The sequence below is a fragment of the Myxocyprinus asiaticus genome, chromosome 7 (genome assembly GCF_019703515.2).
Source record: "Myxocyprinus asiaticus isolate MX2 ecotype Aquarium Trade chromosome 7, UBuf_Myxa_2, whole genome shotgun sequence".
NCBI classification, from domain to species: Eukaryota; Metazoa; Chordata; class Actinopteri; order Cypriniformes; family Catostomidae; genus Myxocyprinus; species Myxocyprinus asiaticus.
In genome coordinates this window covers 33278928-33304479 of record NC_059350.1, presented here as the reverse complement: position 1 = coordinate 33304479, position 25552 = coordinate 33278928, and the positions used below count along the sequence as shown (strand labels likewise).

The window sequence follows — 25552 nt, the reverse complement described above, 5'->3', positions numbered from 1 at the left end:
ACCAGGTATTTTAGACCTCCTTGTTAGGTAAAGTGGATAAGATTTGAGAGCTGGGACAGTTTCACTAACCACAACCCACACTTTACAACCACTTCCCTAAATATATGAGTGGGGTATTTGCTAATGTTACAAATAATCTAAAGACAACATATTTACCATGTCCATAACACTGTCTTTTGATGTACTAGTGAAGTCTGATCGTCCCAACATTGCGCATCACACCCAATTTTATACACAGAAACAGATCATCCTTATTTTCTTTATTTTGCACACACTCTCACATCCTATAAGTTCACATCACATTTCAGTTAAATGTTGCCCTCCCTACCCAACTCAAAATAACTAATGAGGGACAACAACAAAAGCTATAAATAAACAGTAATCCTGTTGTTTACAGACAGTATGAGTTGTATATTGAGACATCTTTCATTAAATTAGACATTAGAAATAATAATTGGAAATTACAGAAATTCAGTCAAACAGGCAAGCAGTTTGTGTAGCATATATCAAAGGGAGGTAAGGGGTTTCTGTGCTCTGGATAGCTGTTACAGAAGGGTTTTGTGGAATTGCTCATTGTTCAGCTTTTTGGTCTGGCTCCTCTCAGGCTTTGCAGAGAGCCACAGCAGAGAAACGCACCTCCCCTTTCTCTCGTTCTGTAAATTCACGACACACCCTTGCCGCATCCTACAGAGAAAGATGTGTTAAGTACATTATTCAGTAATGGGAAGATGACTCCATTTTAGATGCAATAAATCTACTGTTTAGACCATAATGACAGTTCATTAGGGAAACGCTCAAAAAGAAAATACAGAACCTCAAATGCCCTAGCAAGGAAAATGTGCGCTTACCATGACGAAGCTTTCTGCTTTTGTGGGTCCATGACTCACAGGTCCCTCCATTCTGCCATCTAACAACACACACACACACTTTAATTTGATAACTTGAAAGCAAGGACAACACATTTAATTCCAGATCATTAGTACAGAAACAGACTCTTTAGTCACAGTGACGGACAAGTCTATAGCTATAGAAGAGACCGAGGCTAGTTGTCAAAGTCTATATTTCAGCAATGATAAGATTGAATCATATGTCCAATTGTGCAAATGTGTGTTTTATCTAGCAGAGGTTTTGTATAAATTAGGAAAAAAAAAATAATTGTGAATTATATCATCCAAAGTAAATTTTAACCATTGTATTTTAGTTATAACACTTGGGTAAACAAGCAAACATAATCAAAGCACACTGGAATACATTAAGGCAAGGGGCAACTAGATTATTTAGGCAGATTTTTCAAATGACCAAAAATGTCTTAGGACCATGGCATTTTTTTCATCAAATTCAGGTCAGGGCATGTTGTCATGTGTTTTAAATGTCATGAATTTATACAATTTATTCATTACAATATTTGCTGGCAAAAACAACCATTTTGATTTTTATATTTTTGTGCATTACCTTCCCTTTTTTTGTCGTTTAATTAAGTCATTTTGCACTTCATATTTTTATTTTTTTTTTTTGCTGAAAAGCCTATAATAGGGGGTTTAATTCAGCCATATAGATTAAAGAGTGGCGCAGATTTTTTTTTTTTTTTTTTTTTTTTTTTGTGGTTGTGATGGTGGCGACATGTGCCCCCATTATCCCCCTCCGTTCACATGAAAACTATGCCAATGGTTTAGTGGCAAGTTCCACTGTGACAATTCACCTCTTAAAGTCTGACAATATGTTGTAAAAACAGTGAAAATGTCTATAGCTTTTTCATGGCCAAGACTTCAAGGTATGTGGCTATTTGCAGAATGACTTAAATAAAACTAATAAGAAAAATTATCTTAGTGAGATACTGGGGAGTGTGACAACTAGCCCAGATCTCCTCCGTATACAGTGTGTGTATGTGTGTATATATATATATATATGGACTTCATTTCATAAAACACTACACCATAATCCATGTACACTTACCCAGTTCATAAAGCTGACCATTTACATTGACAAAGGTAATAAAATGGAAGTTGACTTCGTCTGCCACTGGCTATTAGAATAAGAGAGAAAAATAAAGTCTGTATAACAATGCATTACTCTTAAGTATTCGAATGCGTGTATGTGTAATTGTGTGTATACTGTATCTTGTCGTACCCGGCACTGCCCCGCTTCAGCAACCTCATCATGAGTCTTCTGGATGGCCTGAAGAAAAAAAGAAACAAATCAATACATTTTCAATACCTACATTTAATTTATTAACTTCATATAATAAGTCAAATCATAAACCTGAAATGTGCTTTTTAATTAATACTGAAAACCATGAAAAGCAAATCTGGAGAATAGTACATTTGCATCACCTACTGCTGGTATTGATTATTGCACAAAAGATTGAACGGGCCTTTTAAAGGAATAGTTCTCCCGAAAACTAAAATTCTCATCATTTACTCACCCTTATGCTGTCCCAGATTTGCATGACTTTCTTCTGCAGAACACAAATGAAGATTTTAAAAAGAATATCTCAGCTCTGTAGGTCCATACAATGCAAGTGAATGTTGACCAAATCAATCTATGTTTTCCGAAGCAATCCAACTGATTTTGGGTGAGAAAGGACTCAAACTTAACTCCTTTTTCACTCTATATCTTGCCATTACAGACTCTAGATGCGATTATAATTTCAAGCTCTATAACACTTCCTAATGCTTGACACATACGCAGAGCACTAGAAAGTGTAATTGAGCTGGAAATCACGATCGCCAAGAAGACATCAAGAATTATAATGAAAAGGGGCCTGGGTAGCTCAGCGAGTATTGACGCAGACTACCACCCCTGGAGTCACAAGTTCGAATCCAGGGTGTGCCGAGTTACTCCAGCCAGGTCTCCCAAGCAACCAAACTGGCCCGGTCTGCTAGGGAGGGTAGAGTCACCTGGGGTAACCTCCTCGTGGTCGCAATTAGTGGTTCTCCTTCTCAATGGGGCACGTTGTAAGTTGTGCATGGATCGCAGAGAATAGCATGAGCCTCCACATGTTATGAGTCTATGCGGTGTCATGCACAGCGAGCCATGTGATAAGATGCACAGATTGACTATCTCAGAAGTGGAGGCAACTGAGACTTGTCCTCCGCCACCCAGATTGGGGTGAGTAACCTCGCCACCACAAGGACCTAGTAAGCAGTGGGAATTGGGCATGCCAAATTGGGGAGAAAAGGGGATAAAATAAAATAAATAAAAAGATTTATAATTAAAAAGGAGTTACATTTTTATCTGTTTTCACCCAAAAATCAATTGGATTGCATCAGAAAACATGGATTAAACCACTGGAGTCTAATTGATTACTTTTATGCTGCCTTTATGTGCTTTTTGAAGCTTCAAAGTTTTGGTCACCATTCACTTGCATTGTATGGATACACAAAGCTCAAATATTCCTCTAAAAATCTTAGTTTGTGTTCAGCAGAAGAAAGAAAGTCATACACATCTGGGATGGCATGAGGCTGAGTAAATGATGAGAGAATTTTCATTTGTAGGTGAATTAGATACACATGAACTTGATGATTTGGAGTAGTGCAATAACCTTTAAGATCACTTATACCTTATTTTTCTCAAGTACTTTAGCTCTATCTGCTGCAGACATCCCCGAGGTGGCTTCTAGAAATTTCTTCAATGCAGAGTCACTGTCTACAGACGAGAAGAAACATACTAAATGTTAAATCATGAATCTGGCTTTGTCACCAAGCGAAACTTCATACCAAGACAGTAATATAATAGTTGTTTAGAACCATACCAGTAATATGTTAGTTTGAATTCAATTTAATGTGGTGTTTAACATGGATGAGGAGTGTGAATATCTTCGTTTGTTTTTCTTCAGCTGTTCAAGTTTTGCAAAAAAATAGTACCAACCAGCTTTAAAAAAATTAATAAAGTCAATCAGCTCTGTCCTGCTTTGGTAGACATTATACGTGTACATGCATATCATGGTGCAGATCTCCACTTACCAAAATCAAAACGGTCCTGATTGTTGGCCACAGCATGAACCAAACCCACAGTTCCACAGGAGTTGACCACGGTTTGTTTCAGAAAATATACGCCTTGACCGTCGTCAACAGACTGTTTAGAACGGAATTCTTCGTGCTAATAGAGAAAAGAGGGATAGGGGTCAAAAAGATAAATTACTTTTAACTACAGTGTATGCCATGAGTGTAACTTGTTAATAATTGCATGTGCTAAAGATACTCTAAATTGCAAATTATGTCATTCCAGTTTCATGCAAGTAAACGTACATCTTTAATTATGACAAACTTCTAATCTTTTTTTTTCTTCATTAAAAAAAATTCTGTACATAAATGTATTTTTATATATACTAGCTATACTAGAACTTTATTCTAATTCAGTATTTACATGCGCATAACTCTAAATGTTTCTGTAAGTTTTTTCTAATATGACGTAAGGGGACAACGCCCGCTGTGTGTAATGGTTTGTGTGCGTACCTGTTGCGTTAAAGGGAAGAGCAGCATCATGGCACAGCAGGGCGAGGGCACTCCTGACAAAGACTCATCCTCCAGACCCAAAACATCCACAAAACGCCAACTTGAACCCACGCCCAACTTACTCAGTACCTACAAACATGCAAATGCGGTCATAAATTCTTCCCATAAATACACTTAAAATTGTTTAATTGCCATCTATGTAAATACTAAACTATCTCAAATGAAATAATATTGCTTCTGTAATAATGATGCCTATAATTTTCATGTATAGTAGGTGGCAGTTGATAAGCCCACGCCCTTTCGTTTTAGTCGGGTCCGTGACCATCCCAGCCCCAACAGACAGCCCGGCAGACAGTGTCATCATCATCATCTCAGCTTATGACTCAGCAAACGTACCTTATTCAGCATCTGAAAACAATACAAACACGCAAATATGTCGGTCATGTGCAATCCAGAGAAAGTAAAAGCATGCACATTACACAAATAGGCAAGCGAAGCTAATGAAATAATGTTAAACCTCCGGGTTTATTTCCATCGGCTTCCATTCCATGATTGCAAATGGTTGCGAGAATCGCCCGTGGGAAAGTTCTGAAAGGCGCCGCCCTAGAAAACACAAACCCCGATAAAGGAGCACGAGGATATACTGTTTATATATCCGTTCGGTCATATTCCATTCATACAGACTAGAGGGGTGTCCATACAGATATATGAGCTCGTTACGTGCGGCTGGGACATATATTAACACTGCTAGTGAAACTGTTTGTGTATATATGTAGCATGTCAGAAAAGCACAAGGCAATACTGAAGAGTGAGCAGTGGGTAAAAAAGATGTTTCAGTTTCTCCGGCAATAGACTGGTCCGCCATCGGGCGATTCTGGAAGCTACCAGTGTTTTCAGAGTCACCACCTCACTTGAATCAATTGATTAAAAAAACAGTGACATTTTACAGTAGATTATCTTGAAAAGTGGGGAAAGCATGAAGCATAAATCAGAACTGAACCGTGCATTGCAAAGATTTTTACACAAATTCAATACTCAGCTGCAACAACCACTCTTTACATTGACCTCAGTTTTAATAAATAAAATGCCATTTTTAAATTGTGACTTATGTCCATTTTAGTGAGTTTACTGTCACTCTTGTCTCTGTATCTCTAAAATCTTGTTTACACACCCAAGGACAGAGGACAGCGGTACAATAGCTAATTAATAAAGGCAAATGATCTGGTTCTTTGATGAATAAACTGTAAAGAGAGCTGGTGATTTTAGGCTTAAAATGGATTCCAGCATTCTGGAAATGTTCATGAGGAACTGATGTCAAAGGACCAAATATGCTTTAATTACAACAATTCACAAAAAGCCTGATGCTCTGAACAGATATATAAGTGCACTAAATGAGCACTTTGTTAGGAACACTATGGTCCTATTAAAGTAACCGGCATGGTCTTCTGTTGTTGTAGCCCATCCACCTCTGTGTTCGACATGTTGTGCATTCTGAGATGCTGTTCTGTGCACTACACTTGTACAGAGTGGTTATCTGAGTTACCGTAGCCTTTCTGTCAGCTCAAACCAGTCTGGCCATTCTCCGTTGACCTCTCTCATCAACAAGGTGGTTCCCTCCACAGAACTGCCACTCACTGGATGTTTTTTGTTTTTGGCACCATTCTTGGCACTCTAAAGACTGTTGTGAAAATCCCAGGAGATCAGCAGTTACAGAAATACTCAAACCAGTCTGTCTGGCACCAACAATCATGCCACGGTCAAAATCACTGAGATCAAAATGTTTCCCCATTCTGATGGTTGATGTGAACATTAACTAAAGCTCTTGACCCGTATCTGCATGATTTTATGCATTTCACTGCTGCCACACGATTGACTGATTGGATAATCACATCAATAAATAGGTGTACAGGTGTTAATAAAGTGCTCAGTGAGTGTATAAGATGAAGTAAGTGAATGAATGAAAGATGGACATATAATAGATCTCCAGTGCAATACATTATACTTTAGATGCTTTTGTTGACTGTTGTTTAATCATCCTGATTGCCACTTTTAATGTCTTTGTGTCACCTATACATCTTTGGCTTTGGTGTTATACACTAGACCAAAACATTTGGTCATTTATACAGCTAATTTCATCACTGATTTACCATTGCTGATTTACCTAAACAAAAATGGAATCTCATCACCATTATTATCAGCACAATTCTTTTAAATGGATTTTTGATATGGAAATTTTTCCAAGAGCTTTATAGTCCTATTGTAGACTACAGTTATGAACATCCAAGAGTGGTCTAAAAATGGAGGCTGTGTATTATGTGTTCCTATTAATTATGTGAATCTCACTATAAGTACCCCAAGTATGCCTTCAGTAATGTAACATTTAATGATGTTTTAGTGTCTGTTTAAGTATTTGGTTTAAAGAACAGCCTGTCACATGAATGGACAAAACTTGGCTTAAGGCAAAATTATCTTTAGCCTCTGTTATCATCAATTACATTAGGTTACATTATATTTTAATTATCACTAGTCTCAGGAAATGATAGACCTACACCCATCACGACTTTTGTGAATCTTGTGATCAAACTGGGGTTATTCAATCCGGATGCTTTATAACTGAAACGGCCTACTCTGTGGGCCAAATAAACTATTTTTATAGAGTAAAGAGCACAGTTCATTCAAAAAAGTTGTACAGATTGAGGGAAATTTTGGGTATAGTAAAATATGTAACTCGTGTCTTTAAACGTTTTTGCATAAAAAATAATGTTACAGGGACATACTGTACATGCACACAAAAAGGCTACTAGGTGATAAAAAGGACAAGCAATAAAAAAATCAGATTGATAAACAATACTGTAAAGATGACTGTAATAATTGCTTAAGTATGCTTATAATTGTTCTGTGTTCTTTAGTTTATTTAGTAATTCAGTGTAATGTGGAAATATAATTTACTGGTGTGCACCGTTGCATTAAAATATTGTTGTTTTTCTTTTAAAGCAAAAAACAACATTACCCATAAGTCACGATTTTGAGTAGCTTGCCAGGGTGTGGCTCAACACTCTGCTTAGAGCCAAGTTTATTCCTCCTACCTGGCTGTTTTATTCCTCATTCCTGCTGCTGCTTCGGACAAAACTGCAGTCATCTGCTCAGAAACTAAAACGCTTCTCTCGGTAAGTGTAATGAAGAACGGGCGCTTTTAAACACTTTCTAATCCTAAAACTTTTACTTATTCATACTCCGTACACAGGTACCACCCTACCTGTTGCTAAAATGTTTTAAAATTTCTCTCCATTGCACACGTTTCTCTGACTAATTCTTTTTATTATTTTTTTAAAACACTTTTTAAAAATAAATCATATACTTTATTATGAAATATTTTTTATATTAATGTTTGTACCTCTTATCGTTTATTTGTATACTTATATATTTGCAGCTTCCATCTCTTTGGCATACGTACGTGAATCAACGCAGAGATGGTAAGTTATCTTTTTTTATTGCTGTAATGAAAGTCTGCAATCATTAGTATCTCGACTGGAATCTTCAGCACGCCATCATTTCTGCTGATATTTAATATTCTATTGAATATAATACTTTTGAATTTCAGACAGTTTAATGTTGTCTACACCCACTGTCATCTGATCAAATAATCACTGAACAAAGAGGCTAAAGTGAGTCAGCAGTAACCTTTATCACACTACGGGTTTTAAACGTTTGCTGGGTAAACTTCGACAGCGGTGAATGGGAGATCACAAATATTATTTTCACTTACCCATTTGCTCCAAGACCAAAAGAAAAAATCCCCTATTACGTTTTAATGACTTTCCAGAAGAGTAAAAAAAAAAAAAAAAAAAAAATTGAGAGCGGTGGATTAAGACAGTAAAATGGGAGAAGATGCCAAATGTACTGTCACTCTCTCAGCAGCTGTAATAGAAACCCCCTCGCAGCTGTGGTAATTCGTTTTTTTTTTTTTTTTTATTAATTTCAGGGTAATATAACACAAAGTATAATGTTATAAATTTACACTCATTATTTTAAAAATGTGTATATATATATATATATATAAGATATTTACGCTGATAAATCAGTCTGTGGAAAAAGGTCTATTAGTCCGTTTACTCGAGTTATTGTATTGCCATCAAACAATCCACAGTACTAGAATAACAAAATAAAAAACTGTAGGCGACATGTTTGGATGAAGTTCTTTTTGGAAACGGAGGTACAGTTTAAGACCATATTTGAAGGTCTCAAACTGTTTAAGGTTTCACAAATGAGTGCAAATGTTTAAAAATGATAAAGTTATTTATCTAGTAATACATGAGCGCAGCGATGAGTCATTTGTGTGGGCCGAGTAATCAAAAGGGTGTTCCTGTCTTGAGCTCCAAAAGGGGTAAGGTTAGGGGCTCTCTATATCTTTAATGGTGATTTGGAGCTCACACCTCTTTTTGGAGCAATGCCTGCAGCTGTACCCTTCACCTCCACTCTAGAGTTTCTCCACTCCATCCTCTCTTACTGTCTGTTCCTCTATTTCACTCCAATTCTATTGAGTTAAAGTAAACTGATGTGTTGTTTCCACCAACGTGGCACAGAATACGAATGTTTCATAAAGGAGAAAGTAAATAGTGTAATTGCATAGCATGCTATGCTCTTCTTTTACATTCTTTTGAACGACGTATAATGGACGTTTTTTGACAGTTTGGATGTTGCAAGGGTACTGAACTTGTTAAAAGTTTGTCAGGCCAATGTTTACTCATTAATAACTGTACAAACATGATTTAAGGGCATTGACTTTGCATTATAATCGAGTTATTTTTAGCTGTTAAAGCCAGACCAATTGGAAGCCACTCTTGGGTGTAGGTAAATGAGTATGGATTTCATTTCCATAAATTTGGATATGTCTGATTATGTTTGTTTACTCTCTTGTATGGGGAGAGACTGAGTAACATGACTCCACTGCTCCAGCTGACAGCTTTTGTGTGGGTCATTAACAAATAAGGTTGTCCTATGTGATAAAAGATGATAAATCTTTTAAAAATCTAGTGTCAGCTCGTGTCAAGTTCTGAGAAATGTAATCTTTGTCAAAGTTGGTTTCTTACATTTTTGAAAAACATTTATAGAATTTACAACTTAAAAATTGTAAGTGGTTTAACAATCAAGTAAAAGGTATTAAAATACTTTCCTTGGACACTGAATACATGTTTTCCAGATTGTTTATTTATTTATTTATTTTTTACAAATACCATGAATATTTGAGTGACAAATATCAATACGTTTTAGGGTCTCTCCATTTGACTAACAAAATGTGCCTTTAAAAAAAAAAATATATATATATATATATATATATATATATATATATATATATATTATTTTTATTGTATTTTTTTATTTTTATTGTATGACCTTGACATTCAGTCATGAGAGTCTTCTCTGTTTTAGTTACATGACAGTATGGCTGATATATTCGATGGACAAAATATTTTAAATTACTGTATAGTATTTAAAAAAAACATTTAAAACTGAAAATGTCTTATATTTTAATCTACCTTTGCCAGCATTTCTTTTATACAAGAAAGCATTTTAACTTTTATTTATTTTCACTTTCTTCGGATTGTTATATCACTTAGACATTTTTTACTTAAAGCCCCAGAAAAGATATCAAAAGACTTTGAACTCTAGATTTGTTTTGAGGTATTTTTCAATAAGTGTATACATCCAGACAAATAATGTGCATCACCACATTGACTCATGAATGTGTGTGACTGCTTGTGTTTTTGCCCTGTCAGCTCTTCCTGTTGCTTTACAAATAATAACCTGTTTTGCACAGATTTAATCTGCAGCACATGGTGTTGCCATTGAGACAGAAGGAATCTCAGTTGTTTGGAGCTAGATTTTGGATGGCTGACACCAGCTTCTTAATAACTACATAACTCATTCAGGCCTGAGTTAATCAACATATTCCTGTGGCTGAGACAATACTTTAGACTGGAGACAAACACTTAATAATAACCTCTACAAAACAGCCAAATGTCATTAGTTTATATAATAAAATGGCTGTGAGGGGAAATTGGAAGGACTCAAAGAACAGCTAACTGGAAGATGGCAATGGATTTAGAGCTGCCACTTCAATGTATTTCTACACAATAGACATTTTTACAGGTGTTATTGGAGGTTTTGGGGATTTAAGAACAACCTCTGACCTTTGGCCTCATAGTCTTACTGTAGCTGTAGGTTCATGTCTCTGTCTTGTAGGTTTAAAGCAATAACTGCATGGAAACAAAGCCATTTCAAATAGTTTTGATGTGTGTTCTTAACTTGTGTGAATAAAATGTGGTTCAGAGAGGGGCTTTGATTTTTTTTTTGTTTTTAAGTCTTAGAGCTCGTTTTAATGAGACCTTATGGAAGGCTTTTGTCACTAGTGTGGTTGTCACCCAGTGGGTTAAACTGAGATATGATCAAACCAGTGTGCATGTGTGTGCTTGTATCTCCACTTGTGACTCCTTGGATTTGCAAACAGACACCAGTTTTGTACTAACATAAATTCTCAGTGGAGTGTTGTCTGCAAGTTTATTAAATGATCTAAAAGCACTGTGGTTACAACAGTTACTGTTAAAAGTTGAAAGCTGTTTTCAGGAAACAGGCATGGCTTCCTTAATTTGAAAGGATTAAAGTCAGTTTTAGCTCACAAACATGATTCAAATCTGCTCCAAGGAAAATTTAAAATATGAAGAAAAAAATTTAAATCTGTTATAATTCCCCTGCCTCCCACACACACTATGGTAGATTTTGTGGTACTTAAAGTTTCCATGTGGAAAACTACTGCACATAAAGCTTAAATAGACAGCTTAGACTGCAAAAATGTCAATTTTCTTTTTTATGAAATAATTCATTTTAAATTATTAAAGGAATAGTTCACCCAAAAATGAAAATCTCTCGTCATTTACTCATCCTCATGCCATCCCAGATGTGTATGTCTTTCTTCTGCAGAAGACAAAGATTTCTAGAAGAATATCACCACTGTTGATCCATACAATGCAAGTGAATTGGGTCCAAAACTTTGTGCTTTTTGGAGCTTCAAAGGCAGCATAAAAGTAATCTAGACTCCAGTGGTTTAATCCATGTCTTCTGAAGAAATCCAGTCAGTTTTGGGTGAGAACAGACCAACGTGTAATTCCTTTGTTATTGTACATCTTGCCATTGCAGTCTCTAGGCACAATCATGATTTCAAACTCTATTACACTTCCTAGTGCTTGAACGCTAGATGGTGTTAGGAAGTGTAATTGAGCTTGAAATCATGATCGTGCCTAAAGACTGAAATGGCAAGGTGTACAGTGAAAAAGGAATTACATGTTGGTCTGTTCTCACCCAAAACCGATTGGATCACTTCAGAAGACATGGATTAAACCACTGGAGTCTTATGGATTACTTTTATGCGTTTTCTTGAGCTTTAAAGTTTTTGACCCCATTCACTTGCATTGTATGGAACTACAGAGCAGAGATATTCTTCTAAAAATCTTTTTTCGTGTTCTGCAGAAGAATGTTATACACATCTGGGATGGCATGAGGGTGAGTAAATGATGATAATTAAAATTTTTGGTTGAACCATCCCTTTAAGTGATTCATAAGTCATTACTTTTTGCTGCAGTGTGTGGTCATGATTCATACATAGATTAGTTAATAATGTTATGTTAAATTCCCTATGTTAAAAGAGAACATAAAACCCAAAAGGAAACCTCTCCTTTTATCTTTTAGGCTGGTAGAGGAACAGTGAAGCCCCACGGTGGATTCAATGCCAATGATGATGCTGGGGTTCTTTACAAGGCCATGAAAGGATTTGGTGAGTTAGTCTAACACATAATATTTATATATATATATATATATATATATATCTCAATACACCTGCAAATTAATGATTATAAATGTATAAACACATACTATTGTAGAACCATTATTCCTGCAGAGTAGAATCTATAATGCTGTACCAGAAGAAAGGTTTCAGACATGAAGTAGGACTAATTAAACAATTACATTCACATTTATGCATTTGGCAGATACATTTATCCAAAGTGACTTACAGTACAGTACACTTATTACAGGGTCAATCCCCTGGAGCAACTTGGAGATAAGTGCCTTGCTCAAGGACAAAATGGTGGTGCCTGTGGGGATCGAACTGGCAACCTTCTGCTTACCAGTTCTCTTTTAACCCACTACGCCGCCACACACACATCATTAATTGGGTTATCAAGACAGTGAATAAATGCTCATGTAATTAGTAATGTTAGGCACTAAATTATGTTTTTTGCTTGTTTATGCTGTGTATTTAACTGTTTGTCCTTTACATCATGAGAACATGCTGCAGATTGTATCCCTGCAGGTTTAATATCAGTTCATATTCACAATGCATATTAGTCATTGTGTCAATGATGGGGAGTAGAAGACAGATTGATTAACAGTGAAGAATAGAAAGTTGTTTCACTGACCAATCAGAAGTACTTAATACATTTAAATAGTCTCATGAGAATCTTATTATTATCCAATGAACATAGCCATACACAAGCACCTAATTAAAACAGCCTTTTGTTTTAAATGTTTTTCTTTTTGTGTCATTTGCCTACATCTCATGGGCAAAGGCTTCATTTTGTTTCATTTACATAATATAATGTCATTACAGAACACAGCCAGAAAATGTTGGATCTTAAAGACCCTGGTATACTTCATACGAAATCGAAGTACAGGTGTGATGTCATTTCGAACAAAATCTGGACAAATATAACCTGTTTTTGAGTGGTTTGTAAAGGCTCGCCAGCGAAAACTTTCTGGAAAACTTTGTACCAGCTGCTAAACACCTTCTTACTGCCACTGGTAGGTGTGACCTGGGGCTCCACCTACTCTGAGGCCGACAGCTAATTCCAGTTACGTTGTTCAGTCAGTTAAAGGTGCACTCAGTAATTTTTTCCTCATTAAGACGTGAATTGTAATATTGCAATATATGTAGGAAATCATGAGCAATCACATTAAAATGAAGTCTCCAGTCATATCAGTAGCAGGGGGGCTGCCGTGTTAGAATCACATGACCAGCCGAATACTACTCGCTTAATACTAGATTTCTACAATGGCATCTGAAACTGAAAACTATTGATTTTAAATGAAAATGCATCCAAGCCGCTAGGTGTCGGTGTAAATCCAAGATGACACAAAGACAAAATTTAATGAGTACACCTTTAAGATCAGTCAACATGAACACACCGACGTGCTGAGTTATTAACGAGCTGGTGCAACTTGCCTACATCTGTACAATTGTTCACAGAGACATTTTCTAGGAACATGTCATGTTATTTTTTTTTTTTTTTTACTCTACATCTACAAAAGGAATCAAATCTACTCAAATACTCTTAAGTGTCCATTCACTCTGTTGTTTGATATGCTGCTTCAGTCATGTACCATATGCAGCCGAAAGCCATTCACACATCTGCCCATAGTAAGATATGCCTCTTAGCATCATTCTTTTGTCTCTATTCTTCTCATTAACACTCTTTTATACACCCATGTATGCAGTAGTATTGTTTTCAGTATAAATAAGAATAACAGTGTGTAACCAGCGGATCTAATAGCCGCATAAAGCTTGTTAGCACATTAGTGCCATGAATGCAGAATGTAATCATGACAAATTACACATTATCTACTGCATGTATATTACTTTAAATAATCAAAGTGGTTAAAACAGCTTCTTTTACTGATCTCATGTGAATTATACTCATAGGAGGCATGAAGTCATTGATAACACTTTAATGTTACATTTGTTGAGGTTTTACATGTAGTCTTGTGCGTCATCATATTTAAATGCTTCTCTAAATGCCTCCCCCACCGGCGTGGCTGGTGTCTTAATGTTTGCAAATAGTATACCATTGCTCGGGTGTTTCGAACTGCTTTTGCGCTCTGAGCGAAGAACGAAAAAGAATTTCACAGTGAGTATACTGGGGCCTTAAATTGCAGCTTGTCTGTCTCTCAAAGAATTATGCATTGTCAGTAACAATAATTTATGTTTTTGTTTCATCAGGCACTGATGAGGATGTTATTCTGAAGCTGTTGACGGCACGAAGTAATGCTCAGCGCCAGCAGATCAAAGCTGCGTTCAAAACCCTACATGGAAAGGTAACATCAATAGAATTAATGACATAAACTAAAATATGCCAACAGCTCACATACTGTATGCATTTTTTTTCTTTATTCCTATTGAGTTTCCTAAGAGTCACACTTTCTCAACCTCTCATTCTTTGGTCTTTCTCTTTGGATTTTTTCCATCTCTGTTCAGGACTTGGTGGATAATTTGAAGTCAGAGCTTGGTGGGAAGTTTGAGACTCTGATTGTAGCTCTGATGACTTCTCCCATCATGTATGATGTCACATGCCTGCGGGATGCCATTAAGGTAAACAGGCACTAGAGTTTATATACTGTATAAATATATCCATACACACACTGTTTTGTTCATCTGTACCAACTACAGATTACATTGTATTTGAAGAAAGTATCAAAACTCTTACAAAGACAGACACACACACACTCAATTTTAATGTTTTATAGATACATGATATTTGTTTGTACCTATGTATTTGTTGTATTAGGGAGCGGGCACAGATGAGAAAGTGTTGACTGAGATTTTGGCATCTAGATCAGCTAATGAAGTCAATGAAATCAAAAGTGTATACAAGCGAGGTAACTGTTTGTGTATTGTAATTCTTTGACTTGTATTCTTAGTTATCTGCTCTGACAATATGTGCACCCTTTGTGAATGTTGTTCTGGTAACACAGAATCTGTAATGTTATCATGATGATGATAGTGACTTTTTCTGTGTTCTTTGTGGAAAAAGTAGATCATCTGTGTTTGTATGTATTACAGAGTATGATGACGACCTGGAGAAAGATGTTACTAGTGACACTGAAGGTCATTTCAAGAGGATGCTGGTTGTTTTGCTACAAGTACGCAATCCATTTACAAAAAAAAAAAGAATTTTGTGTTAAAAACACTAAATATATTATTTAAACCAACCATAGTTTAACTGTATATGTGAACAGTTGTTTTAAAGTTTGTGCAAAAAAAAAGTCAAGGAACAATGTGGTTTTACACATTGAACACAATTTCTGTTCATTGTATTTGTAGGAATTTAACATTTAAAAGGAACATTCTAGATTAAAACTGAAGTATGTAACTTTTTCGGTGTTAAAATACTTTCTCCCATCCCATTTTAATATCCAGAGAAACACCATAAGAAAGCCATTGATATGTTAATTTTCTTGAAAACCGCAAACTGTTTCTCTGTGGCGCTTTATAAATTCATCTGTTTTGAGAACAATTATTTTCTGTTTATTTTTGCAATTCCGTTTGGTGGTGGTAGTGCCGCAGAAATTACATATTTCACTGAGTGCACCTTTAAGTACAGCTTTTAAGCTTTAACAAGAGCATATGTATGCTGTTAAATTACCACAGAAGATCATGTCAATTTGTCCCTCGGTTTGTTAACATGAAAACATGTTCAGTAATACACTTAAAAATGGAAGCCCGGCACTGGAAGTGTGCATCACACTTGTTCAAATTAGACTTGTGTGATAGAATCACACCAACCTTATCTGCCCAAAGTTATATTTGAAACTTATAACTGATTGACTACATGGAAGAGACGTGACATGACTATCCATTAAACCTTGTTAACAGCAAATTCCACCTACAGGAATTGTGTCAGAAGTGCATAACTAGACGTTCGTCCACATAGAAAAGTAGTCCCACCTGAAAAGCATAGTGTAGTGGTGCTTCCTCTCCCTTTTCACTTTTCTAATCATTAAAAGATAAAAAGCCTGTAAATAGTTAAATTAAAAAAACAACAGCTTAGACAGCTCAAATGACAAACATGTTTTACTGAAAAATTAATCTAAGTTCTTTAACAAAAATACAAGCTTTACATTTTTACTTTTAAAACATCATACTATAATTTTAAAGGGATAATAAACCCCAAAATGGCAATTTTGTCATTTATTTGATCTTTAAGTGCATTAATGTAAATATGTTTTTCGTTCATTTCTACAAACTGAAGGACAAGCCATAATTATTTTCTGGGTTAATTGAGAGAATCCCTCAGGAGCTGTCAATAGAACTTAAGTTGTATCTTACCTGAAATATTCCTTCCTTAACATTTGAACAATTAGAGCTTTATTAACAGAGTATGCTTACACACACTTTAGTGATTGAAGCTTCCAGTAGTGAAGATGCCGGGGCAGTTGTGTTAAGATCCATGTGCAGTTTAATAAATGTATGAACAGTACAAAGTAGTAAATAAAAGGGTAAACAACAAAAGAGGCAAGGGTCCGGTACACAGGAGACAGTCCAAGAAATGCAAACCAAGTAAATCCGAGAGACAGAGGGGTAATCCAATAAACAGACAAAAACTCACAAACAGGCAGGGAAATACAATAAGCAGGCAGGAGTTTAAAAAAAAACAAAACAAAAAAACAGGAAGAACAGGAATTGTAATAACACTCAGAATTGCAGACTAGGCAGAACAAGACTTTGCACTGAATACAGGTAAACAGAGAACTTGAAACAGGTGAGTGAGTAATCAGTCTGAGCGGGGGATTATGGGAAACGTAGTTCGTGAAGGGAAAGCTAGAATTCCGGAGATGGAGACCTCTGGCGGCGTTCTGGAGAGATAGCAGACGCTGCAGATGTAACACACAACATCTAGACTCAGAATAATAAAATTATATATGTACACAACACAAATGCACAAACATAAAATAATATGATAGAAGAGTTGCTATGTACGGGTATGTGAAAGAGGTGTGTGTGTGTGTGTGTGTGTGTGTGTGTGTGTGTGTGTGTGTGTGTGTATGTACAGGTGTACAGATGTGTAAAATGTATACACTGATCAGCCTCAACATTAAAACCACCTGCCTAATATTGCGTAGGTCCCCCTCATGCCGCCAACCCGCATCTCAGAATAGCATTCTGCGATACTATTCTTCTCAACACAATTGTAGAGAGTGGTTATCTGAGTTACTGTAGACTTTGTCATTTCAAACCAGTCTGGCCATTCTCTGTTGACCTCTCTCATCAACAAGGCATTTTCATCCGCAGAACTGCCACTCACTGGATGTTTTTTGCTTTTGGCACCATTTTGAGTAAATTCTAGAGACTGTTGTGTGTGAAAATCCCAGGACATCAGCAGTTACAGAAATACTCAAACCAGCCCGTCTGGCACCAGTGCCAAAACTGGCTGTTTTGGTGGCACAAGGGGGACCTACACAATATTAGGCAGGTGGTTTTAATGTTGTTGCTGATTGGTGTATTATTTATAATAGATGAATAATATAAAACATGAAATAACTGTCAAACAACTTCTGTTTTATGTATATACAATAATCTATACATTATAAACAGCTGTTTTAGCAGTGAAATAAAATATGCTGAATAAATATCTGTTGAGGTCCATTTTCAGTCATTAGCAATGATCAGCTATTTGAAACAAATTGAGTAGGCAAAAAGTCAGTGAAATGTTCCCAGGTTGTGTGATATTGGAGCAGAATGTCTGTAAGTCAGAAGTGCAGTAGGTTCTTTACACACATACAAAGGGTGTGAGTAGATCTGTTTTGTTTATAATCCACTCTCATTGTTTCATCAATAGTATAACCATCAATTTGTTATATTGTATTATGTATCCATAGGCCAGCAGAGAGCAGGGTATACAAGAGGGCCTCATCCAAAGTGATGCCCAGGTAAGCGTGTACAATTGTTGAGTCTGGTGCTGAATTATATCTCAGCTTCTTAACAATGTGGTGTCAGTGGTATACAGAAAACCAAGTGAAAATCTGCCTTCTAGGGCTTGTGGTGTGTGTAAGTGCATTTGTCCGGCTTCTGAAGTTTATTAATGGCTTATATGGGATGTACTGTAGGCTTTGTTTGCTGCAGGAGAACAGAAGTATGGTACTGATGAAGGCCAGTTCATCACTATTCTGGGAAACCGTAGTGCTGCTCACCTTAGGAGAGGTTTGTAGAACAAACACACACTTACTGAGCAAGTGCCCGACATGGTCTTCTGCTGTTGTAGCCCATCCGCCTCGAGGTTTGACGTGTTGTGCATTCTGAGATGCTATTCTTATCACTACAGTTGTACAGAGCGGTTATCTGAGTTACAGCCTTTCTGTCAGCTTGAACCAGTCTGGCCATTCTCTGACCTCTTTCATCAACAAGGCATTTGCATCTGCAGAACTGCCACTCACTGGATATTTTTTGTTTTTGCCACCATTCTGTGTAAACTGTAGAGTAGGGGTTTTCAATTAAAGTTTCAAGAGGTCCATTCTCTACATTTCCTTCCCAGCAAAGGTCTGGAAAATAATAACTTGCACGGTGTCAGTAGTCAATATGGCTTTGAAAAGATGTTTTTATTTATTTATTTATTTATTTATTTTTTATAGTTATTATAACTTTCCACATTGGCAGCAATAGTACTTTGTAAAAGAAAAAAAAATTAAACAGCCAAAATTGTCTCTTCAAAGCAGAGATGAGGACACTGGCCCTGAGACAAAGCCAAAACAGTGTGGTGTGAGGAATCTTTTCTACCAAAAGATTAGGCTAATATATTTCATAGAGTTCATTAGTCGAAGGCACTTGGATATTAATATTACAAGATAAGATCAACATTTGTTTTCAAGCTGGGTGACCGCAGTAGAATATTTTTACATTCAGATACCTATGTATGGGACATAGGAGTATTTTTGACTGAGAAAATATAGGTTACTGTATGGGGGTTCTGAGGTAACCCCTGAGAGAACATTTAGAAAATGTAGAAGTCTGAATGGACCATGTTTATATGTTCCTAAAGTGAGAATCTAATAACAATAAACTAACAATTTACATCTTAAAAATAATGTTTGCTCAAATTAAGTATAAATGGAGTGACTATGAAATAATGGGAACGTTTTCATCTGAAGCAGAGAAATCTACTATCCAGGCTAACTAATAATTTCTATTAATTATAATTAATAATCAGAGATGATGACATCTCTTTTCACAAAATTAAAACAAAAAACTGTTTGTCAAGAAAGGCACATAACATGCTGATTAATAAAGTTACATTTAGATGGAAAAAGACTTTAGTCTAATAAGGTGACACATGAACTTGTCCTGTCACAAACCTGCTTTAGCTGAACCATCCGAGTCATTTATCAGACAGATGAAGATAGTTTCACTTTGCTTTATTCTCATTTTCTTCAGTGTGTTTTAGCGAAAGATGCCAGTCTCCATCTACATTGCTGCTCACCTTGTCTCCGCTGTTGTTTTTAAAATAACCGCACCTGGAACTCATAGCCTAATCAGGCTTTATGCGACACCTTGTGTATATCATGAGGGAGAGAGGCAACACAAACAGAGCAGGAATGAAGCGCATTCGGCGCTTGAGAAAAAGATGATATAGTGCTGATCGTCCCAGAGTGCTTGTGGTGTGTATTGCTCGGTTATTTTGACACACTGCTCACTAAAACTGTAGAAATGTTAAGATATGACAACCGTTGTCATTATCTTGCATTCTGTTAATTGGTGACCGCTGCTCTAGGGACTGTTGTGTGTGAAAATCCCAGGAGATCAGCCGTTACAGAAATACTCAAACCAGCTCGTTTGGCACCAACAATCATGTCATGGTCTAAATCACTGAGATCACATTTTTTTCCCATTCTGATGGTTGATGTGAACATTAACTGAAGATCCTGACCCATATCTGCATAATTTTATGCATTGCACTGCTGCCACATGATTGGCTGATTAGATAATCGCATGATTAATTAGGTGTACTGGTGTTCCAAATGAAGTGCTAAGTTAGTGTATGTGTCAGTAAAACACTATTATTTGCTTTCTTTTGTGTCCATTCATTTTTGACTGTTAATGGCTGTCTGTGTGTCTGCAGTGTTTGAGGAGTATAGAAAACTATCAGGCTATGAGATTGAAGAGAGCATCCAGAGAGAGACCTTGGGAGGTCTGAGAGATGTGTTGTTGGCAGTGGGTAAGACACACATATAGCACTCATGGTTTTTCCTTACTGTCAGTACGTTTACATGCACTTTAAAATTTTGATTTCAGTGGTATTAAATAATTAATTTTTTTGAAATGTCATGTAAATGCTTTACTTGGACTGAAATCGTACCATTTGATGTCAGACCAACCAAAAGTTGGGCTAACATGAAACAGTTAGACCTCTTAGATCTTCTTGGAATGAACTGTTGGCTGTTCCAAGATCCAGATGCAAAACTAAAGGTGATGGAGCTTTTGTAGTGAAGGCCCCAGCCTCCCCTGGGATATTAGATCTGCTGAATCTGTGTTTAAGTCTCGTTTAAAAACTCATTTGTATAGATTGGCTTTTATTACTATGTGAATATGTTGTTTTACTGTGTGCGTTTTTGATTTTATGTTTTATGAAGCACTTTGTGCTTCATCTCTAAAAAGTGCTATATTAATAAAATGATTATATTAACATAATTGTATAATGCGATTGTAGCTCTGCTTCATCCAGCATGTATACACATTAATTGGAACCCTACTTTGAAAGACAGAGGTGATGCACAGCATGTATTTAACCCTTTAATCAAATACCTATGGGCTTTAATGACCCGGGCCCACACCTCTTTAATATTCCTCAATCTCTCTCTTATAAATAGTATAACACAAAAACAAAACAGAAAAGACGCCGAAATTGAAAAAAGGAAAAGTATAATGGCTTCAGTACTAAAAATGTATAGGGTCAGAGACCCTAGGCATATAGAGTGTCTCCTTATTTTTCACTTCCATAAAGTATATTTTTATGATTATTTGATATCTATAGAAGTATACTATCGCAGGATATCGATTTCTTTATTTATTAGAAGAGAAATACAGTAAGTACTATATTCATAAATATAATAAATACATTCTTACTCAAGGTGGCACTGTTGTTTCAGTGATTGACTTGATTTACATTTGACATTGCTATTTGATGAAGAAACAACATCGATGTAAACTAGAGCAAGTACAGCACATGAACAGTATGAAATGACTTATGTTTTGGTTGTACTACTGAAATTATGTAAGTTGTGCATCTGTTTAGACTCAGTAAGTGCCTGAGAAAATACTTTTATGTGTAGCTTATGTGTTATTTGTAGCTCAATATGTGTTTGACAGACAGTTGCATCTTAGGGAATTTCAGTTTAAAGTAATGAATCCTGTTCTAGATTTGTCCTGATTTGAAAAATAAAACAGAATAGGGGTGTAACGCTTCACTCATCTCACAGTTCAGTTAACGATACTGAACTCACGGCTCAGTTAATTTCACGATTCTTTAAACTAAGCCTGAATCAAGAAAAGTTAGGATTGAAAGTTTTTTTTAATTATTGTTATTACTTTATAGTCAAATGCAAAACAGCTAGTTTCCTTAAAAAATGTAGCTAAAAGTACTATTTTTAAAAATGCTGAAATACATATATATATATAATGGAAGTGCATGCTTATTCAGTTAAATAATAATAATTTACTGATGATCCAATGAGACATGACATTTGACTTTAGGATTATATTCCCCCATAGCATTATTATACATGATATTCAGCATTGTATATAGTAGATTAATATGGCACTCTAATTAAACCTCTATAAACGTTAATTTTCTCTCGTGCAGTGTCAGAGCAGATCACTCTCTTGCTTCCAAAGGACATTCGATCCCTCGCCCTGAAAAAGCGCATCTCTCTCCTGCTGTTGGTTTCACTTTCAGCTGAACTCATGGTACAACACTGGTGGCTGCTAGTGTGCAATTATATTTTAGAGCTCCTCGTGTGCAATGAAGCGATTTCCATTTGTATGCATGCGTTACGTATGCGTAGGACGTTGCGCGTATTGGATAGAACTGACACAAAAAGAATGTAAATTTTTTTTTTTTTTTTTAAATCATCCCAACTCCATGATGCGCATCGTCACATTTTTTAACCGCGATGTGTCGTGCCACGATGAACCGTTACACCCCAACATCAGAATGTATGTTATTTTATTATTTTCTAATTGTCTTGAAACTATTTGGAAAATTTTACACTATCTGGGCATTTTGTAGATCCATTTGTGATCTCATCTCTAAAGGCCCGAATATGAAAATATTTGGTGAAATTCCCATGCATTTAAGGGCTAACACTTCCTTAGCTGATGGCCTTCCTTCAAATATTTGATTACGCATTGTGTCATGTATACTTGGATGGACAGATGAAGACTGTAGCTACATATACTACGCAAAAACCCACTGTTGCTCGATTATAAATGTGTGTGTCCCTTAACACACTCTCTTCTCTCTTGTCTTCAGTGAAGTGTGCCCGCAGTGTTCCGGCTTATTTTGCTGAGAGTCTTTACAATGCTCTGAAGGTGAGAGTGTGTTACAATATTTTGAGAAAAATAATTATAACTTCAGTTCTGTAAAGTAGAGAGATTCCTTGTCATTTAAAGTTCCCATGAATTGGCTTGACAAGCACAGTTTTCTTTCCTGTGTTGAGGTATTTCCTATTAAAACAGGAAGTTGGGCAAGGACATATCAAAGGGCTTTAGGCCAATAGCCTTTTGTTTACATCATAACCATGAACATGATAATTTGATACTTGCTATTGCTAGTCAGAGGCGATGGAATTGGGGGAGGGACATTCTTGTTCTAGAGAACATTTGGTTGGACAAAATGAGTGAGTGCAGTGCATGTCATTGATATTTTTTGGTCCGTATTCTCAGAAGAGAGAGGCTGTACATTTTTAATGTGAGTATCTGCTAAAACTGGCTTTTGTCATTGTATAAGATTACAGTACCATATAGATGGCTTCAAAGCTTGCAGGCGGACTAAAAGCTACTAAAATTTGATTTTGATTTGGTGAATTCTTTAAATCCAGCTAGAAAAACTTTGATTTTGTGTTTATATTTATCTCTTTCAATTAGCCTTATCTTCTGAAAAACAGACGTAACTGGAAAAACTACCTGAATAATGGCTCTTCCACATTGTTCAATATCTTGTTTGGCTTGGTTTGACATTCTAGCTTGGTTTGACATCAAGGAAGACTCCTCTTGTGCACTCAATGGTGCTGAAGTAACCCTTGAGTTATGTACAGTGAATGGTCTCAATGTGAGAGATGTACATAATATACATCACCAAAAGTAGTTTATTGTACAGTATATTGTACAACAGTAAGTTATGGTCCTTTAATTTTATAAGTAGAACAATCATTCACTCACCCTCATGTTGTTTCCGTATGACTTGTTTTGTTCCGTGGAACACAAATGGAGATGTTAGGAAGAATGTTAGCCTCAGTCACTATTCACCTTCATTTGCATGTTTTTTCACATGAGAATGAATGGTGAATAACATTCTGCCTAACATACAGTATTTTTTGTTCCATGGAAGAAAGTAATTTGGGTTGGGAGCAACATTTGGGTGAGTAAATGAATACAATTTAAAATTTTGAGTGAACTATCTCTTTAACAAGAGATGCATTTTTGCCCTGTTACTATCATTAATTTTTCATCCCGCAGGGGACAGGCACCGATGACCAGACGTTGATAAGGATCATGGTGTCCCGCAGTGAGGTAGACCTGCTGGATATACGTGCTGAATTCCGCAAGATGTTTGCTACCTCTCTGCACAAAAGTATTCAGGTATGCTTGTGCATACAGGTGTCAGTCACACTCAATTTCACCCTAACTGAAATGCAGCAAAACTGATCTGATTATCTTGTAGTTAAATGAATCTTTTCTCATACTCCTCCTGTGTACTGTAGGGCGATGCCTCTGGTGACTACTGCAAAACCCTGCTGCTTCTGTGTGGTGGTGATGATGCATAAGCCCAGCTGGCGCCTCTGCTCATGATCCTGTGACACCCATTTCAGAGGGCAGCTTTATGGGACCAAGGGCACAGTCCCCTTCTGAACCCAAACCAGGACAAAAAAAAGGAAAAAAAACATTACATTCAAAGGATCTCAACTGTGAACACACATTGATTAATTGAACGCACAAGATTAATATAGCAATTCAGATAAGCACTAAGTGAAATATTTGTGCATTCAAATTTCATGAAATATGTAATAGATCTGTGTGAAAAGTAATATAGTAGAAACAGAAGTTTACAGTTAAGCCACAGTTAAGGTTGGTCCACTAGCTAATTAAAAATCTTTTCCCCATATTTAAGGGCTCAGAAAAATATTTTTCCTTTTCTCTGTTTATAGATATGGCTTTAAACCTTGTATGACTTGTGGTGGTGCCACAGAAAAAGAAAGTCCTACTCATGTCGTTTTAAAGAGGAAAATACAAGCTTTATACAGTTTGTGAAAATGATTATTAACCCAGCTCTATTATAAAGAAGGCCAATTACTCTGTTGTACTCAATGAAGCAATATTTTGTATGTATTCACAAAAAAAAAAAAAGAAAGAAAATCCACTTATTGTTTGTGTGCTCACTAACTACCTTAATTTCAGTGTATCATAGTAACATGTCTCATAATTGGCATTATTAGCATGTTTTGTGTTTGTTTTAATCAGTCTAGATTTGTTGTATTTAAAGGATAGGATTTGCTGTTCTTTTGGTATCAGTGACTTAATAGGAGAAAAAAAAAAAACATTTGAAAAATGTTCAGCTTCAAGTTTAAACATACTGGCAGTGATGGGCACAATGATATTGAACTACCCACAACAATTTACGATTAGCAAAATACTTTACAAACGGGTCAGCCTCTCTTTTAAGTTGGTTCTGAATTTAAGGTTACAAATAATAAATAAAAGCTGAAGTAAAAAAAGGTGCTACTACTAAAAGGTCTTAATATATAATTTCAACAATGTTCACAATAAACACTCAAATAAGAGCAAACAGACCACCTTGGCCTATATGATTAACCATCTTGTTTTGTCAGTTGTTAATTTGGTTGCATATTATGACAAATGTGGTGTGTTCTGGTGTATGACTTGTGGAAAAATGCTGGTAGAACTGTCCTCTTTGAACTAGGAGGGATTTTTGATTATTAGTTTGTAACAACGTGCAAGTAGAGTGAATATTAAAATGTGCAGTTCGGGCCTTTTGAACAAACAT

General features: G+C 36.1%; 2 protein-coding genes across 2 annotated transcripts; one reads left to right on the top strand and one right to left on the bottom strand.

The window, feature by feature from the left end:
• Positions 1–245: 245 nt before the first annotated feature.
• Positions 246–5124, bottom strand: LOC127443652 (ubiquitin carboxyl-terminal hydrolase isozyme L1-like). The gene is made up of 9 exons (XM_051702385.1): positions 4972–5124; positions 4851–4862; positions 4455–4583; positions 3963–4098; positions 3560–3645; positions 2128–2175; positions 1954–2023; positions 849–907; positions 246–684 (listed from the first exon to the last, which is right to left on the bottom strand). Exons 1-9 carry the CDS (start codon positions 5119–5121, stop codon positions 601–603), a joined length of 774 nt encoding a protein of 257 aa, XP_051558345.1. The 5' UTR covers positions 5122–5124; the 3' UTR covers positions 246–600.
• Positions 5125–7502: 2378 nt separating this feature from the next.
• LOC127443647 (annexin A5-like) lies at positions 7503–25337 on the top strand. The gene is made up of 13 exons (XM_051702380.1): positions 7503–7621; positions 7885–7927; positions 12198–12282; positions 14503–14597; positions 14758–14871; positions 15068–15158; positions 15343–15422; positions 18159–18209; positions 18387–18480; positions 20393–20488; positions 22802–22860; positions 24007–24129; positions 24252–25337. The coding sequence occupies exons 2-13, from the start codon at positions 7925–7927 to the stop codon at positions 24312–24314; spliced, it is 954 nt and encodes a 317-aa protein (XP_051558340.1). The 5' UTR covers positions 7503–7621; positions 7885–7924; the 3' UTR covers positions 24315–25337.
• Positions 25338–25552: the final 215 nt, after the last annotated feature.

Coding starts and splice junctions, on each gene's coding strand:
- LOC127443652 (XM_051702385.1), bottom strand. CDS start 5,121: ATGACCGAACGGATATATAAACAGTATATCCTCGTGCTCCTTTATCGG. Junction 3,646..3,962: donor TCAGGACCGTTTTGATTTTG/GTAAGTGGAGAT, acceptor TCTCGTCTGTAG/ACAGTGACTCTGCATTGAAG. Junction 2,176..3,559: donor AAGTACTTGAGAAAAATAAG/GTATAAGTGATC, acceptor TTTTTTCTTCAG/GCCATCCAGAAGACTCATGA.
- LOC127443647 (XM_051702380.1), top strand. Junction 12,283..14,502: donor CAAGGCCATGAAAGGATTTG/GTGAGTTAGTCT, acceptor TTGTTTCATCAG/GCACTGATGAGGATGTTATT. Junction 14,598..14,757: donor TCAAAACCCTACATGGAAAG/GTAACATCAATA, acceptor ATCTCTGTTCAG/GACTTGGTGGATAATTTGAA.